At 36.7% G+C, this 17,814-nt stretch overlaps 3 protein-coding genes across 4 annotated transcripts; 2 read left to right on the top strand and 1 right to left on the bottom strand.

Moving 5' to 3' along the window:
- Positions 1–1,262: 1,262 nt before the first annotated feature.
- LOC121262970 (glutamate dehydrogenase A-like) lies at positions 1,263–5,100 on the top strand. Its single transcript, XM_041165696.1, has 9 exons — positions 1,263–1,749; positions 1,868–1,981; positions 2,570–2,791; positions 2,869–2,943; positions 3,024–3,140; positions 3,239–3,489; positions 4,338–4,413; positions 4,484–4,570; positions 4,718–5,100. The coding sequence occupies exons 1-9, from the start codon at positions 1,642–1,644 to the stop codon at positions 4,901–4,903; spliced, it is 1,236 nt and encodes a 411-aa protein (XP_041021630.1). The 5' UTR covers positions 1,263–1,641; the 3' UTR covers positions 4,904–5,100.
- A 1,130-nt stretch (positions 5,101–6,230) lies between these two features.
- On the top strand, positions 6,231–11,159 carry LOC121262909. Its single transcript, XM_041165603.1, has 8 exons — positions 6,231–6,702; positions 7,102–7,241; positions 7,385–7,484; positions 7,660–7,752; positions 8,816–9,163; positions 10,020–10,112; positions 10,200–10,406; positions 10,775–11,159. Exons 1-8 carry the CDS (start codon positions 6,358–6,360, stop codon positions 11,039–11,041), a joined length of 1,593 nt encoding a protein of 530 aa, XP_041021537.1. The 5' UTR covers positions 6,231–6,357; the 3' UTR covers positions 11,042–11,159.
- Positions 11,160–11,521: 362 nt separating this feature from the next.
- On the bottom strand, positions 11,522–16,490 carry LOC121263039 (protein ORANGE, chloroplastic). 2 transcript variants are annotated; one of them, XM_041165815.1, is made up of 9 exons: positions 16,192–16,490; positions 16,000–16,114; positions 15,411–15,527; positions 15,082–15,168; positions 14,839–14,915; positions 13,061–13,188; positions 12,506–12,642; positions 12,027–12,120; positions 11,522–11,877 (listed from the first exon to the last, which is right to left on the bottom strand). In XM_041165815.1, the coding sequence occupies exons 1-8, from the start codon at positions 16,419–16,421 to the stop codon at positions 12,043–12,045; spliced, it is 969 nt and encodes a 322-aa protein (XP_041021749.1). In that variant the 5' UTR covers positions 16,422–16,490; the 3' UTR covers positions 11,522–11,877; positions 12,027–12,042. The 2 variants fall into 2 exon arrangements, with proteins under 2 accessions (XP_041021749.1, XP_041021748.1); XM_041165814.1 differs by lacking the exon at positions 11,522–11,877 and having other exon boundaries at positions 11,925–12,120; positions 16,192–16,488.
- Positions 16,491–17,814: the final 1,324 nt, after the last annotated feature.

Raw genomic sequence — 17,814 nt, 5'->3', positions numbered from 1 at the left:
GAGCTAGCAAGCTCATCATCAGCCACGTCATCAAAACGCGGCGGAACGAGCTCAGACCTTAGACCCCGGATTTTGTAGTGAGCTCGTCGAGGGCGCGCCGCGAAACCTCCAAGACGAGCTGATTGATTATTGGAGTGACCATCAAAAGCGATGGCCTACCACGTGGATTGGATTTATTGGCGTATCAACTAAGCCATTCACAGCCTGTGTACAGTTGATATCTCCCCTGTCACGTGGAAATGACAAGGCCAGCTTGGGTGTTGTCTCTTCGAATCAATGCTCCCTTCCAATATCGATGGCCTTCCTTTAACCATTAACCATGTTCCCCCTCTCCCAAAAAACAACGAATTCGCCTTAAAAAAAAAATGTTTTGCTTCGGAGTTTACGTTGCTGATTAAAGCTGGGTTTGAATTTGAGGTCATCTCAGATGATAGTGGATCTGTAAATAATAATTATTTATAAATTTAATTGAAATGTATTTATTTTTATGTATTTAAATATGAATAGATTGAGATATGTATTTAAATATATAAAATAGATTGAAATTAATTTATTTTTTATGAGAATTTAAAAAAATATCAAGCCTTATGAATGATTAGATTGGAATGAAACTCACTCCAACAACCAAAATCAACTAAATGTAAGCCGTATATCAGTTTACGAAAAGCATATTGGAATAATAGCATTATTCCTTCCAACTTCTCTCCGTCATTTCTAATGATTTAAAATATTGATAGTGGCGTGAATTGCATGGAAATACACATCTTACTACCATATTATGAACAAGCACTATCTATCAATACTTTAATTAGTTTCTATATATATTTTTTATAATAAAAATTTCAAGTATTGATAGATAGTATGACATTAATTGAGTCGAAGAGTGTAAATTATACCATTCTCTAATGAACAATATTGGATTAATATAGGGGAAAAATTGGGTAAACTAGTAAATGTTGTGTAGGCAGATTCAGCATTCCTAGTTTGGGTTTTATATAGTTTATAAATGCGAAGGTTTTATGACGAGAATAATACTGCCATACGTAAAAAGAAGGTATTTGAGCATGCTATAGCTAAGCTACGATGTTTAGAGAGAGAGACTGAGATATTCAATGAACTATGTTAAATGCCTATACGAATTCACACCGCACAAAAATATGATTCGGGCAGCATCAAATAGGCAAAACCCACATGTTGCATGCCATTGAACATTTGATTAAATCGAACAACCAGTCAGAGACATACTCGACCTCGACCATCCAGTCTTTTAGGTTGCCATGTCGATCGAGATTTCCAATCCACTCTCGCTCTGTCACCCAACCCTTCTGGCCTCTCTGCCCATGATTTTTTTTTTTTTTTTTTTAAATCTCCTTACACCCTCTTCCTTAATTTCCCTGTCCATGACCATTCAACGAATGGACGCCTGTGGCCAATGGATTATTATTCTTCTCTCTCTTTCTCTCCCCCCATTCTATGGCTATATAAAGCCACCAGCCCCAACCCCACTGCACCACATCTCGTTATTCGTTCCTGTTCTCTCATATCTTTCCATCACTCTCAGTCTCGGCGATTCCTTCTTTCTTTCTTTTCAAGTCATTTTTCTCCCTTTTTTCTCAAACAATCTAGCCATCCGGTCCAACCATGAACGCTCTTGCCGCAACAAACCGCAATTTCCGCCATGCGGCGCGTTTACTTGGTTTGGACTCGAAGATTGAAAAGAGCTTGCTGATTCCTTTCAGGGAGATCAAGGTTCGGAAATTCTGAGTTTTCAGTTCATGGATTTTGTTTGTTTCCCGATGTGTTTTCTTTTTCCCAGAAAAGTTTATCTGTGTTGGCGGTGGTGGTGTTGTTGTTTTGGTGTGATTAGGTGGAGTGCACGATCCCAAAGGACGACGGGACTCTGGTGTCGTACGTTGGGTTCAGAGTACAACACGACAATGCGCGTGGGCCCATGAAGGGTGGTATCAGATATCATCCTGAGGTGTGTGGCATCACTTTTTGGGTTTCCGTTGAAGCTTGGAAATTCGTCATTTTGTCTCTCTTAAAAAATTTAGTTTGTTCCCCTGGAAATTGCGATCGTTGTTGTTTCAGTCTTTAGAAAACCTTTTTATTTTTCTTCTATTTAATTTATAGTCCTTTAAATTATGCCACTTTAAACAAGGATTTTTCTTTTGGGGAACAGATGACATAATGCTGCAACTAATAACTAGACAATAAAAGATTTCATCTAGAATAGGTTCTGAAACTAGAAATTATTTTGGAATTTGTAAAGAAAGGGCTGAAGATTTATTTAGACCATTCTTCTGGAAGTTATTTCCGGATAATCCATAGTTCTCTATGGAACTTGTGCTCAAAATAAATCTGTGAACTCTTCTGGATTTACATGAACGCCAGTAGAATAAAATGAAATGCCAGATCTCGCACGTGCTCTGTGCAAACATTCTATCTGTCTTTCATTTTTTTTCCCCTAATCTCATGGCAGTATTTTGACCTGCAACCGTTTTGCTTATGATTTATCTTGAATTTGAGTAATTTTTCAGTGGATTTATGATAATTTTGTTTTGAAAAGGTTGACCCTGATGAAGTGAACGCACTGGCTCAATTAATGACTTGGAAGACTGCTGTAGCAGACATTCCGTACGGAGGAGCAAAGGGTGGGATTGGGTGCAACCCAAAGGACTTGAGTAACAGTGAGTTGGAGCGTCTCACTCGTGTCTTTACCCAGAAAATTCATGATCTCATTGGAATTCATACAGATGTTCCTGCACCAGACATGGGCACTAATGCTCAGGTTTTACGATCCCCACTGAATGTTTTATAATATACATTTTTCCTTATCTCTGACATGTCTTAAAACTGTTTGGACAGACTATGGCATGGATTTTGGATGAGTACTCAAAATTTCATGGTCACTCACCAGCTATTGTGACGGGGAAGCCCATAGTGAGTACTTGAAACTGAAAAAAACAATAACGTTTTTGTTAGATTCTCCCTGTCTCATATGGTCATACTTCCAATTTTAGGATCTTGGTGGATCACTAGGTAGGGATGCTGCTACTGGGCGGGGTGTTGTATATGCAACAGAGGCTTTACTTGCTGAGCATGGGAAGTCGATTAGGGATCTGACATTTGTTATTCAGGTAGCTTTGACATTTTCTGTTCATTATCAATCCTCCCCCTAACAATCAAAATTGCCTTTAGTGTCTTCTAAACTTTACCATTATGAATAATTGCCTAGGGATTTGGAAACGTGGGTTCTTGGGCAGCTAAGCTAATTCACGAGAGAGGTGGTAGAATCATTGCAGTGAGTGACATCACTGGTGCAGTTAGGAATTCAAATGGAATCGATATAACGGATTTGCTGAGTCATAAAGAAAGCACTGGCAGTTTAAAAGGTTTCCACGGTGGAGAGGCAATGGATCCTAACGAGCTGCTTGTACATGATTGTGATGTTCTTATCCCATGTGCTTTGGGTGGAGTTCTGAATAGGTTTGAACATTCTGCCATGATTTCTTCCCACCTTTTAATATCTGCAGTACTCCTCGTTAGTGGTTTGTTAATAACTTAATGACCCTCCTCTCACAATCTTTTCCCCCTCTTAACTATTGATAGTAATAGTGAATTGCAGTCTTGAGTGTGCAAGCGCCACACAATTATTTTGAAAAAAGTGAATATATAAGAGACCCACATAAAAAAAAATTAATTTTTTAATATTGAACCCTACTTTTTTTCAAAGCGACTACACGGTACTTGCACACTCCACGACTACATGTAACATTACTCTATTTATTTATGAAAAAGAAAAAACTAAAACTGATATTTTGCCAAATATTTGACTTATGCCTGCTGTTACATACTTTCTTTTACTTAACAATACCGAACACGGTTCAGTTGGGTTTTTCAGCCTAGTGGTACTTCTGGTAAATGTAGCCTGAGGTTCAACCAACATTGAGTACCGGATTTGTGGAATTAAGGGTTCTTTATGTATTTGTAAAAAGCTTTAAGATCAGCACGACACCCGACTCTGGAGACAAGATTTCTTATATGCCATGTGGTGCCATGCTGTATTTTTATCATTTAATAAAGCAATTATATCACTGTTTTCTATGGGGTAATAAAAAACAGAAGATTAATAGATCCTCATACCTGATCAGATATCATATTCCCCATCAATAAATGTTTTTATAGTTGAGAATGTTATATGGTTGAAAACTTGTTGCTGGTTTGGACTGACTGATGCTGTGGCTTTTGCTAAAGCAAGATAAGTTTTTAGCTGAATTTTCTCAATGGCTGCATCCCAGCTCACTTGCCTAAATTTCTTTGTTTATCCTACGAAGGGAAAATGCTGCAGATGTGAGGGCCAAATTCATAATTGAGGCAGCAAACCATCCTACTGATCCTGAAGCAGATGAGGTAAAGTTTCAATATTATTTTTTCAGGCTTATATGTAAAGATTCTGATTCATGAGATTATCTTAGTGCAGATTCTATCAAAGAAAGGAGTTATAATACTCCCCGACATATACGCAAATGCCGGAGGTGTGACAGTCAGCTATTTTGAGTGGGTTCAGGTAACAGAGCAGATGTGTTTTCCTTGTGAAATTTCTGATATAGATATCATCAAAGTAGTTGTCATGTGGGCAAATAGATTCATTAACATAACATTTAAGGAGACTGAGAGTATCGTTACACGTTGCAATTTTGATTGAATTCTGCAGAATATTCAAGGTTTTATGTGGGATGAAGATAAGGTGAATGAGGAGCTTAGGAGATACATGACTCGAGCTTTTCAAAACGTCAAGAACATGTGCAAGTCACATGATTGCAGTCTCCGGATGGGTGCCTTCACGCTGGGGGTAAACCGGGTTGCTCGTGCCACCCTCTTAAGGGGTTGGGAAGCATAAATAGCTTTGTTTGATTTACCAATTTCCCCTCTTATTATTATTTGTTCAAGGTTTCCTTGGTCATTACATTACATGTCTTGTTTTGATTTAGCAGCAAATCTGTCTTGTCTTGCTAGCCATTGGTTTGGAAGACTCAAGTCATACCATTATTCTTGTTACCATTTTCATCAATGTTCGACATAAATGCCATCTTTCAATTGTTCTATTTGGAGTATGAACTTTAGCAATTTAATTTTTAAAAGAATTCTGCTATTTACAAATCGACTGTATTAGTGTGGAGTTGACATGCTTTGCTTACATTTTCACAAACTATAAAGTCTATTTAATAAGAAAGAAAATAAAATAATCATCTCCGTAATAAACACTTATGATTTGTACATGACAATATCATTCGAATGGTTGGGAAAATAACAGTTACGAAAATAACACTTAGAAAAAAAAATACTTTTCACAAAAATATTTTATAATTATATTTTAAAATAAAATATATATAACATATTTTACAATTATACTTTACAATTATATTTTGAGTAACGCTACTCATCATCTCTTTTACTATTATTCTTTCATCATCTCATAACATGATATTAAATTATTAGAGACTATTTATTATATTTCACTTGTGAGCCTATCATTTGTCATATCAAGGGATGTTGAGATAATGATGGTAAAAAAGATGATTAGTAGATTTTTCATTTTTTTAAAATAATAATATTTTTATAAAATGAAATTTCCTTTGTGAGATATTTTATAAAAATATATTTTATATATAAAAAATATAAATAAAATATATATTTTATAAAAAATATATAAAATATCTTTCATTTTAAAATATAATTATGTAAAGAGTAATGTTAAATACAGTTCTAATGTATGTAAGTTTCACGCATTTATTTTAAAAAAAATGTTCACTATTAATTTTTTTTTATGTGAATTCTAAATTTATTTACTTTTTTTTAAAATAAATGTGGCTTGTATACTCAAGCTTTATTTGCATTTAAAATTCACTTCAACTCATCTCATCTCATTATTTGAAGATAAGGTGGCAGAGTAGTATTGCTCTTTTATTCTATATAGAAATCTTATACCAGACACTTTTATTTAATTAATATATAATTTTTTTTATTTTAATGTTTGAATACGTGTGTATTTAAATAAAATGATAAATTAATATCCATTATCAGATAGATGAAGATGATGTTTCCAACGCACCCACATAATACTTCCTTGACTTGCGATGTAACCTTAACGTCCGTTGTGAATTAAATAGACAAGCTTCTTTTTCTTTCTGTTTCGCTGGAACGCTCAAAAAGTCATTAATAGGCTCTCCCCCCACTCGCTATTAACTTCCGTTACGAATTAAAAAAAAAAAAAGCTTCTTTTTTCTTTCTGTTTCCCTGTAACGCTCAAAAAGTCATTATTAAAGGCTGTCCCTCCCACTCTCTCGGACCAAAATGGCATCAGCGTCTCCGCCATCGCCGCCTCTACGGGACAAGGACAACGCCGACGCCGACAGCCGGCTCCGGGAGGCCGAAGACTGCCTCCGCGAAGCCATCGAGGAGCTCCAGCGACGCCAGCGCAGGGCCGTGGCCGCGAGGGGCCCTCACAGTCACCAGCACCACCAGCATTGCCCGCCCTGCGACCACGCCGCCGAAGAGCCTTCGTGCGTGGCAAACGCCATCGGAAACCTCTGCCAGAGCTTCCTCCTCTCCTACGGCGTCCGCGTCGGTATCGGTATCCTCCTCCGCGCTTTCAAGCTCGCCCGCCGCCAGTCCTACTCCTCACTCCTCGATCTCAAGGTCAGAATCCCGCTTTCACACTTTCGTGGTTATCAGTGTTCGCTGTGTCCTTTCGTTGTCATTGTTGTGTATTAAATTGCCTCTTGAGTGTTCCTAATGAAATTGGTTTCAATTAGGGATTTTGAAATAGTAAAATATATTATTAATTTGAAATCACGATGTTGATCTTCTAGTTTCTTTGAAACAAAAATATTTTATCTAGCTAATTTTTTGTAGATTTTTTTCTTGGGCCTGGGGGAGACTGCGCAATGAAATACTTTGTAGAACTTGTCTTCTTATTCATGATTTTGTAAGCTGCGCCATAGAAGTACTATCCATCAGCATTTTCTATGTGGTTGTGGTGGTAATTGTCAAGAATGTTCTCAAAGACGATGTGTGACATGCCTATTTTGTTTGCAGCAACTGGTCTCAGAAAAGGATTTAATAGTAAGAGAGGAAGCATGCCGTATTGGTTTATTTTTTGGTGGCTTCACTGGATCTTTTCATGCCCTTAGATGTTTGTTGAGAAAGTTGAGAAAGAAAGAGACGCCATTGAATGCGTACGTTGGCACACAGAACACTATTATTTACTTATTTACATCTCGAGTCGCAATTAGTATTTTTTTTTTTTTTTTGGTTTTACTTTAAAATGCATTAAAGTCAGATTTCTTATTCACGACTTTGTTTAAGGTGATGAGAGCAGCATTTTAGCAGGTTCAGTTGCTGGTCTGTCTATTTTAGCCCTAGAGGATTCTAACCGGAGGCGCACACTTGCTTTATATCTTCTTGCTAGGCTAGCCCAGGTACGTCAATAAATGCCATATGGCATAATTAATTTTCAGTTGCTCTCTGAAGGATCATTAGTAGTTTTTTTTTTTTGGCTTTTTGTTTTTTTTCCCCATTCTGCATGTGTGCTTCTGTTTGTGCTCGTGTGCATGCATGCATGCCAGTCTAATGGTGATTTTCTCATCTTATCAGTGTGCTTATAATTCTGCAAAGTCTAAGAACAAGTTTCAGGGAAGCCATTGGAGGCATGGAGATTCTTTGCTCTTTGCCTTGGCATGTGCACAGGTACCATAAAATTATTATTTTTATTCTCGTAAAGCTGTAATTATCTAGACAAAAGAAATTTCATGCTGGTTGTGCCTGCCTACAGCTTATCTGAACCCACTATACAATTGCGGTTAAAATAGCTTTCGACTAGAAGTACAGAAGGGACGATGATTGATGAACAAGTCCTACCAAATAATTGTGATTTTTGTTGCTTTAACAGTATTATACCTAAGTAGGATGGTATTGATGTCGCCCATGGAATTAGTTTACAGTGGAAGAAGTAGACAAATGCTGTATGGCCAACCTGTCTCTATGATATTGTGAAATCAGCCATGCTTTCATGGAAGAGTGATGGCCAATTCACTAAAAAGACTTGTCCATGATTTTAGCCTAAGTTGTAAGCAAATCGGTGGTAAGCTGAGGAAGAGAAGAAATTAGTTGATGGTTGTATTTATTTAAAGTTGGGAGCATCAAACAGTTGGTGAAGTTTTTCTTTCTACGATGACAAAGTACCGCAACTGTGCAGAAAGAAGGAATTTGCATAGACTTGCTGAAGGTGCAGCACAGACAATGGTTAGGTCGGAAAGGATATGGATTGGGGCAGTGTGCAAGTTTGTGCCTGCTTTGGCTTTGTGAACAAGTGTGGAATAGGAAATCTCATATGCAATTACTGTGCATATGGTGCTGCCATTTTTCGGATAAAAATTGTTTAGTAATTTATTTATTTTTTACAAGTGGCGGCATGCAGCTCCATTGCTTTGCCAAGTGTTTGGCAAATATTGTTGTAAAAGTGTTGTAAAGGTCCACTCATTCAACTGATAACTTGTGACACAAGTTTGAGTCTGAGTATGACTCGTCTCAGCTCATTGGCAATCTCAATTGACTTGTTCTATGGTATTGTTTACTTTTAAATTGATGGTCATTGGCAAGCTCATTCAACTTCATTAACAAACTGAAATTCTGGTTTTATTTAACTAACATTTTAACACTTGATCAGAATTTGATAGGGATTTTTATATTTCAACGAGCTTACCTTTATCTTTTGATCCTTATATCTCATTGATTGATAAACTCATTTCAGGTTATGTATGCCTTTGTAATGCGTCCTGAGAGCTTGCCAAAATCATATCAAGACTTCATCCAGAAGACTGGTCCAGTTGCGCAGCCTGTATACAAGGCTGTAAGGGACAGTTGTAGAGGTTACCCTGTGGATGTGTTCTCACTCTCCACTTACTTATCTGACAGAAGGAATTCCAACTATGGAAAGTTGGAAGAGTTTCCCTCCATTGTTCCTTGTTCAGTTATTCACCCAGACACAAATTCGTGTTTAGCTCACAATGCAAATGCGACATCAGCTACATTCAGGAAAACATTTCCACTTTACTTCTCTTTGACCTTTGTACCATTTGTTGTTTTGCACCTACAAAAGGTACCTTCTTCACGGAAGTTTTTATGTTACCACTACTGTAGCTCTACTGTGCGCACCGTCTTCCCCCAGTCATCAACACTACCATTCTTATGTTGCATATAATTGTCTTCATAGACATTATTTTCCAATAACTAACTTATCTAAAAAGACATTTCCATTTGCTCTGGGCTGTACTGGTAGTGATAAAAATGTTTTTATGCACTGCTAGTGACAAAGATGCTTTTATGCTACACGGATAAAGATGGCCCTTGTGGTTGATTTTGTTTTATTCTGACCCTCCACTGAAATATAGCAATTCACCCTCACCTATGTAATGATTGAACCTCCATTGATTTTGCGCACTGCTGCTGCATGAAGAATGTAGCAAGTAGTGATTTTATTCTAACTATACTTGTAGAAAGTGGAGTCCTGTATTTCCAATCCCATTTGGCTTATTTCCAAGACATTAGGGCTCCCTGTTCTGAAATTTCTTAGAATGTAGTTTATCCAGATGATATGGTGTCTGGGTGTAACCCCCATGCCTTCTTTCTACTGTGATTCCATATGTCTGATGTATGAGATTTGGCATCTTTTTCTTTCCTGCGATCTTGCTAGTAGTGAACATGCATGGTATTCATGCATTTGGTTGTCCTGTTCGTCATGTTGAATTCTTTTTGTAGATGTCTTTCATGGTAGGATCTTGTGGTGGTTGATTTAGATGTGCCATGGTATTCTGAATGGAAACAGAACAGATTAGCATTTGTTTTGGTCTCAATCTGCATCCACGGGAAAGATTTTTCTTTATTTGGGATACTATGGATGACATGTTACATGTCTGGAAAATATTGTTAATTTTAGTTGTATGATGCCTTTGTAGTTCATGGATGCTCCTGCTCGTACCTGCGGGCTTGCTGTTAAGGGTTCTGTTCGCTCAACAGCATTTTTGTCAGCTTTTGTTGGAATTTTTCAGGTACCCATACTCCTCATTGTTGTCCAAATCATTGGTTAAATCTTACATGATAATGTTCTTAGTCGTGTGATGCTTGGGTGATGCAAGGGAGTCATATGTATGCATAGAAAAGTCGCATCAAAAGACCACAAGCTTGTATATTGGGTTGCAGGAGGTGTAGCTGCTCTTTCTGTATTACTGGAGAAAAAAGCTAGGCGTGGTGAACTTGCTTTATATGTTCTTCCACGAGCTGGAGATTCATTGTGGTATATCTTAGTGAACCGCCACCTGCTTCCAAATTTTAGGAATGCTGAGGTATTGCCACTGTTACCATACTGTTATGATTCTTTTGAAAGCATTTTTTGCATTGTTTTGGGAAACACATTTCGGATTCTGGTTTCTGTAAAATAGTTAATAGCCTCAGCAGATTCTAATCTGAATCAAGGTTGTTTCTGGGGGCCGTCTTTTGACGCTTGCTTTCTGTTAGTGTACTTTGTTTTAAATCTAGTTATATCCCTTGTCATACAAAACAGAGGTATCTTGGACTTTATAAACCAATTGTGTTTTTGGTTGGCTTATGCATGTTGACAAGAAAGAGTTTTATTTCCTGCATAATCAAAGTATACTTTATTTGATAATATGCCAGGCATCTAAAGTTGACACTTAACAAAAAAATGTGACAGGTGTTTTTATTTTGCTTCTGTATGGGAGGTATTATGTACTATTTGGAGCATGAACCAGAAACCATGGCTCCATTCCTGAGGGGCTTGATTCGACGCTTCCTTGCCAGCAGAATTAGCAGTCCTGGCCTTTCATCAAATCGTAATGCTTCATGCACTTATTTGGAAACTCTCGAAGCCATGAAGAAACCGAATTTGCAAGAGAATCGGCCAGATGAAGAAGCTTCACCTTCTCAGAAATATAATCTTGAATCCATACCAGGGCTATAAGTTCAGTTATTCAGAAGGAATTGAGGTTGGTGAGTGGAATATACCTCTCAACAGTTTATTTAAAGAGTAATTCTACATATAATTATGAAAAGTGTGTAAACGCCGCATAATCGTTTTGGAAAAGAGTGGAGTCTACTATTAAAAAATTAATTTTTTTCTTGTAGATCTTATATTTTATTCACTTTTTCAAAGCTATTATACGGCGGTTGCACAATTCACGATTGCAAAAATTTTCTCTTATTTAAAATCACTGTTGTAAGTTATATTTTATAAATTAAGGCAACTGATGTCGAATTAAATTCTCAGGCTGAGTCGTTATTACTAAACGCACTTCTTTTGGCTTGAAAGTTGAATTTAAACAAGTTTATCAATTCTATCAGAATGTCTGTCTGGATGGACTCTAGACGTGTAATTCTTAATTTTTTTTTTACGAGTTAAACGTGTCAACTTGAAAATGCACGGTAGCGCTTGTCAAATAAATGGATGAAAAATTAGACAAAGATTTTCAAAGCATTCATTATATAGTGCGGACTTCTAAAATAAGTTTCAATATATGCTGAAAACAGTTAATAACAAACTCATTACTCAGGGAAAAAAAAAAAAAAAAAAACTGACAGGAAAAATAAAGGGAATTGCTGTATTTTGGAGTGGCCCGAAGCCGAGTGAATGGAGGCCATGAAAGCCTCTCACGTGGGCACATCCACCGACTCGGATGCAGATGCCTGTGAACATTGGGCCCCTTCCTTCACAATTTTCTCAGCAACCAAACAGACCCGAAACGAAGTGATTCCTCCTTTCAATTATCTCCGATTCCTCTCTATCCCTCCTTCCCATCAGCTTAAACAGCGTGTGAACAATACCTTACTTACTTACGGATAAAAGCTTGGCATCGTATAAATCTTGCTTACTATATATATACACTCTTTACAGAGGAATGTTAGTTAATTCTCGAGAGTAGAAGACAATTTATGGGCAAGATGTCCATACTCGATGACGCGGCTCTAGTCAAAAGGATCAATCCGAGGATCATGTTCACTTGCCATTGCCATTCCAGTACATAGGCACGTGGGGCACATAACCTGCCAAATTAAAAACAAGGTTCTAAAACTGGACGTGGTGGTTCAAAACATCCATCTATTCTATGAATGGAAAGCTTAACACAAAAAAACAAAAAAGTGAGTAGTGAGTTTTAGTCTGTTTATATGATGAACACTGATGGCTGAACGTGTTTTTGTTTGATTCCATTTGTTATTGGGGAAACCATAAAACTCCAACTAGTCTATCTATTGAGAAGGTCTATCTGATTATACATGACCAACATCATATCCTTAATAGTGCCATTTTCCAAAAAAAAGATATTATCTCTCTTTTTCCTTTCAATCTTATCGGCAAGAAAATCTACATCATGAAATCTCACATTCAATATAGCAAAAGATATTAAGATCAAGTTGTTTGATATCTAACCTTTCCAGATCCTGAACAATTTGAGCATCTTTCTGTTTTCGGTGGTGATAGAGGCCGAACTCCACCACTGACTGTTGACACTGGTTCAGTGAGAACTAGCGCTCCAGTGCTTGAACAGCGAGCGCAAGCAAGATATCCTCCATCAATCAATTAGAAAAACATTAAGTGTGTATTTCCAGACAGGGTATATAACCTCAACTCACGTTTCAAAAAAATTGAATCATTAAGCCATTAGGTCAATTGAATCACAATATTTGACCAAACAATTTAATTGTTCACAAGGTTTGATTAATAGAGAAATAAATGAAAAAGAAAGTGAGAGGACGGTTCAATTAATTATAATCTCGTCATTTCTTTAAATAACCAACCGTAATTTGATACCTTAAAGTGGGTAGCATGAGATAAATATGCTTACTTTTTCTAAAATTTTGAACAAATCCAAAGTCAATAAAAAAATTTGATGGGGGAAACTGCCCCCACAAATAGTACAACCATCTCAAGCATATATAGAAGACTGTAGTGAAAAAGTTAGTAATAAGCATTTGCAAACAATACCAGTTCCGAGACAATATTTGCATCTTTTATGCTCCTGCTGTTTTACATTGTTTATTTCAACTATCATTAATGCTGAGATGACCCCAACTGCTCCTCCAGAGAATGATGCCACAATTGGATCAACCTGACTGCAGCATGTGACAAGAAAGCTGGTTGATAAACAACGTACAAACAGCATTGTATTGCCACCATTTACAATATTCATACAAATGTAGATAACATGCTGCTAGTTTTGACTTGATGACTAAAATTCCAGATCCCTGTAAATTATAACTGTTTCAGTTCCAAATTCAACCCAACCTTGCCAGATGAATTAAATGTGCTTTTACAAAGTTTGAGGTTTTGGACAAGAAAATACAATAATAGGAGGAAATAAATCAACTCATTATTGTAGAGTTTCAAAGCTTTGATCAACCATCTTGGGAATTCAGTGGAGTTACCTATCAAAAGAAAAAAGGGATCCAGTGATAAGTCATCTTGTACCCCACCCCATTTTTTTCATCTTTGATTTTCTTCATGAACAATTACTATGTACCAATTCTTTGGGAAAAAAAGATGAGTTCAAATTCTCAGGCAGTGGTTGGAGAATCTAAAATTTAATACACCTAGACAATATTTGGAAGATGGTGGACCACATGGTGTCATACACAAAACAGGTTCACTTAACATTTTTGAAAGTCCGCTTTGTAAGAATTTTAGGCCAAAAGAAGTTTAGAAAAGTCTCTATTAATGACAACAAAACTACCCTTCATTTTTTTGATAAGTAAAACTAGACGTTAAACACATGTAGAGTATCTGAATGCATGAGCCTTACTAAAAAATGAGGCAAATGCTAGAATCTCAACTCTAGATCACTATTGGCAACGTACAAAACTACCCTTCATTTAATATAGAGTTTTAAAAGAGTTCTAAGAAAGTTGTAAGTTAATCATTTTCCAAATAATTTTCCCTTATCCAAGCAAAACGCATAAAGGATCACAGAAAACCAGGAGTATGCTTGACTCCAGTTTCCATCCCTCAAAAAATTTCTCAGATTGGAATAATATTCTAAAATATGTAATTACATAACATAGATTTTTGAAATAGTACATCATAACATCCATAATTGTTTTCACTTATAAAAAAAAAAACATCCATAATTGTTTTCATCCAATTAGCACTTAAGAAGTGACATAATTTCAGTCCTTTTATGGGTCAGAAAGATACAAAAGTGCATCACTAGGAAAACCTAAAAGGAGCCGACCGGAAGTACTAACTTCTGAACAAGGTGACACTTGACATCTTACATTAACATTAATCATGCAGATCATAATCCCTTCGCATATTTCTTGAAATTTATTCAATTTTGAGATATTCGAAACTACCGTTCACTTTAAAGTCAATTCATATAATATTGATAGCTTTCCTAACTTGTGCTTTACTTCACTTGAAAATGATACCTTTTTCCTAAGGTGGACAAACATTTTGGGACTCAGATTACAAAAGGAAAGAAATTGATTTGTAGGATGGTGAATCGAGTTTCTAGACCACATATACAAGGCACTAGTTTTGGGGTTGTGAACTTTAATTTTTTTACATGTAATCAAGTATTTTAATGAAAAAAGCAAAAGACATAGCCTAAGTATACAAGACATATACAAGAGTAACGCCTAATTAGAAATAGAAGGGTTCATGAACATGTTCATGGAAAAGTTTTACATATACAAGCAGTGGCAAATCAAACTCAAACCAATCAAAACTTGTAATTGACTGATAGGAGACCAAGGTATAAGTTGTACCTCAACTGCATTGGTAGATGCACACTTCGGATAAAATCTTCATATGATGTGCCTCCTATTCCCAACTTAAGCTCCAACTAAGATATGACACGGGAAGTATAAGAGGAAAATAAAATTAAGATACCAAAAGCATATTTCCCAAAGAACCATGATGTCCAATTGTGATATATGCATATAATGATAATCCATAGAAATGAACCATTGATTGAGTTGATCATCACATTTAGTGCAGATATAACTTACAGTAGGTGCTAGGAGGCCGCCAAAAATGATAATCCCAGCAATAAGAGAAAAACAGGAGGCATAATACAGCCTAAGGTTTGCTGAACTCTGCAGGCAATATATTGATTATCTTACCGCATGATCAACATCTGGAAGGAGAACACTTTAATTTTTTTGAATCAATAACAAAGCAAATATTCAGGTAAAATTGGTTAATCTGAACAAAATAGGCAAATATTTAAAGTAATTAAAATATGTAGTCACCATAAGAAACTATTCTCCCCACGCGCCCCGGGGGGGGGGGGGGGGGGGGGGGGGGGGGGGGGGGGGGGGGGGGGTGGGGCGCTTACCAAAGGAGGCAAAAATGGAATGAATGATGGAAAATTAGGAAGTTCATTCTCTTGAGCTTCCTTTAAAATTCCAAGTTCTGCATTTTTAATCCTCTGTTGTATTCTCAGCCTGCGAACCTACGCATTTCGTAAGGATGCCAATAAAAAGAAAATGTCATCAGATATGAATGAAGTTAAAAAGAGGCAATTTATTCTCACTCATCATCTGAAATTTACTGAGCATAATAAATAGGATGTTGCACAATTATTAGTTATTTAAAAATAGAAAAGTGGAGCTGAATTATACCTAGAAATATTGCGGAAATATTGAAAAAAAAAAACAAATAGCAGATAGTAGCCAATAATCATCAGATGTTAGATTCAAATCAATATTAAAAATTACAAAGATAAATTATAGCAGAAAAATAGCAAGAAACAATAGTTATACTTCTTCCAACGGGACACAAGGGTGGAGCCGACAACAAATAAATGTATATTTTTGCTTTTTGAAATTTTCGATAATTGTCTTTTATATTCAAAGTTCAAAAAGTGTCACACCATAAAGCTGTGGAGAAGATATAAATAGTATCCTTGTCTGATCCTGACTCACCTCCTCCATATGCAAGAAAATCTTGTTCCGACGACTACGAATATTATCCTGAATCTCTTGCAATTCCATTTTGACAAAGTCTTGCACTGTTTCAGGGCCTTCTATTATACAGAATCTGAATCAAAGACCACAAACGAACAAAAATGAATCAAAATCATCTCAAGCAGAGAGAGAGACACGGAGAGAGAGTACCCGGAGGCGTTCTTGTCGGTAGGATCGGATTCTATGGAGGCAGCAAATGAAGAAGAAGAAGAAGAGGAGGAGGAGGAGGAGGAGGGTTCAGGGTAGGCGGCCCTGGGTCGCCATCTCGGGTGGAGCTTAGGTTTTACATCACAAAATTTGGCGCTCCAATGAGGAAAATTGTACGGAAAAGGCGGCTTTACCGGGTACGAGACCGCCAACACTCGACCCGACCACAGCATCGTCTGAGTTGCGTCTCAACTCTCTCTCTGAGTCTCTCTATAAGTTGTAACTCCCTGGATTCTGTATACTACAAGTACTTTTTAAGGCAGTGAGGTGGTCCCGAGAGTGTGCTACGTGGAAGGGGGTTGTTGGTTGGTTTCCTTTTCTTTTTGGAAAATGTAATATGGAATGTTTTAAGTGGACTCAGTTCCGTTGGATCCAACCCCACAATCCAATCCAACCCCACGATCATGTCCTTATCCTTCCTCTTGGCAAGTATTCTATGTTTCTTTGTGGGAATAATGTTTATCCGGATTCCAGCCATGAAATTTGGATATATTCAGATCAAACTCGGGTTTCAAATTCGGATCGAACTAGTCCGAGTCAGACCCAGGCCGAAATCCGGTTTTTTTTTTTTCCCTTTCTTCTTCTTCAATCCAGACTACAAATTATAATCTACTTTGCCAACTCGGTTGTACTTTTTAAATATAAATAAGAAATTCAAAGGCAATAAAAGAAAAATAAAATCAAAAGAAGCTAGAGGAGCGCTTCAAGTCTGGGAAGAATAGGTGGTTCTTTACCAAACTCAAGTTCTGAATTGGAAGAGTTGGATCTATTTCTATTTGGTCATATTTCATTATAGTTTGTTATCTGTTCATTAAGAAGATAGTTGTTTCGTCAAGTATCTTAGTAGTTGTCTTAAGAAAGATTTTGGGTTTAATTTGATTTGTTCTGAACCGCTTTGAACATGTTTGGACGAGATATTCGACGGATTTTTCTCTCAAATAATAATAAAAAAAAATTTCAAACCAGCAGGTCCTCCACCATAGACAAAGTACTGAACCCATGCATAAGCTTTTCTGTCATACTCCCCAGACGAGAAATCGGTGTGTAAAGGTAGGATGATAAATCAAAACATTCAAATTGAAGGTAAAAAAAAAACCGAGTTTCAAGTTTAAAATTCGATATCTAGACTAGATGTATCTAGATTTTGCAACCCGGATTTCAAAATCCAAATTGCAATCCAGTTTTTCAAATTCCAGACCGGGCCAACCCGGATGAATGGTCATAGTTTGAAATTTGGATAAAGTTGGTTGGGGGTGATTGGTGAAATATATGCCCAACGTTTTTTTTAGAGTTTCCTCATCAAATTACCTATTTGACAAGAAAATGGAAAGTACTGTTAGGCCGTCTAAAACGTTCGACCTTTTTGTTGGAATAACCTAGAGATTAGCGCAATCACATAGTACCACATATTTTATTGAAAAAAGTAGAAAAATCTATTCAAACTAAAAGACGGCTTAAAATGCAAAAAAGAAGAAGTGCATGCCTCGCGTACTACTTACACGCTAAAAAATAATTTATTTATGTGAATTTTAATTTTTTTAGATTTATCTCTTTTTTTTAAGAAAA

This window comes from Juglans microcarpa x Juglans regia, chromosome 4S (genome assembly GCF_004785595.1).
Source record: "Juglans microcarpa x Juglans regia isolate MS1-56 chromosome 4S, Jm3101_v1.0, whole genome shotgun sequence".
NCBI lineage: Eukaryota > Viridiplantae > Streptophyta > Magnoliopsida > Fagales > Juglandaceae > Juglans > Juglans microcarpa x Juglans regia.
Note: the sequence above shows the minus strand (reverse complement) of the source record. Positions and strands in the feature narration are given on the sequence as shown.

Coding starts and splice junctions, on each gene's coding strand:
- LOC121262970 (XM_041165696.1), top strand. CDS start 1,642: ATGAACGCTCTTGCCGCAACAAACCGCAATTTCCGCCATGCGGCGCGT. Junction 4,414..4,483: donor CTGATCCTGAAGCAGATGAG/GTAAAGTTTCAA, acceptor ATCTTAGTGCAG/ATTCTATCAAAGAAAGGAGT. Junction 4,571..4,717: donor GCTATTTTGAGTGGGTTCAG/GTAACAGAGCAG, acceptor TGAATTCTGCAG/AATATTCAAGGTTTTATGTG.
- LOC121262909 (XM_041165603.1), top strand. CDS start 6,358: ATGGCATCAGCGTCTCCGCCATCGCCGCCTCTACGGGACAAGGACAAC. Junction 7,485..7,659: donor TTCTTGCTAGGCTAGCCCAG/GTACGTCAATAA, acceptor TCATCTTATCAG/TGTGCTTATAATTCTGCAAA. Junction 10,407..10,774: donor CAAATTTTAGGAATGCTGAG/GTATTGCCACTG, acceptor AAAATGTGACAG/GTGTTTTTATTTTGCTTCTG.
- LOC121263039 (XM_041165815.1), bottom strand. CDS start 16,421: ATGCTGTGGTCGGGTCGAGTGTTGGCGGTCTCGTACCCGGTAAAGCCG. Junction 15,528..15,999: donor TTTTCTTGCATATGGAGGAG/GTGAGTCAGGAT, acceptor CGAAATGCGTAG/GTTCGCAGGCTGAGAATACA. Junction 12,643..13,060: donor CAAATATTGTCTCGGAACTG/GTATTGTTTGCA, acceptor TGATTGATGGAG/GATATCTTGCTTGCGCTCGC.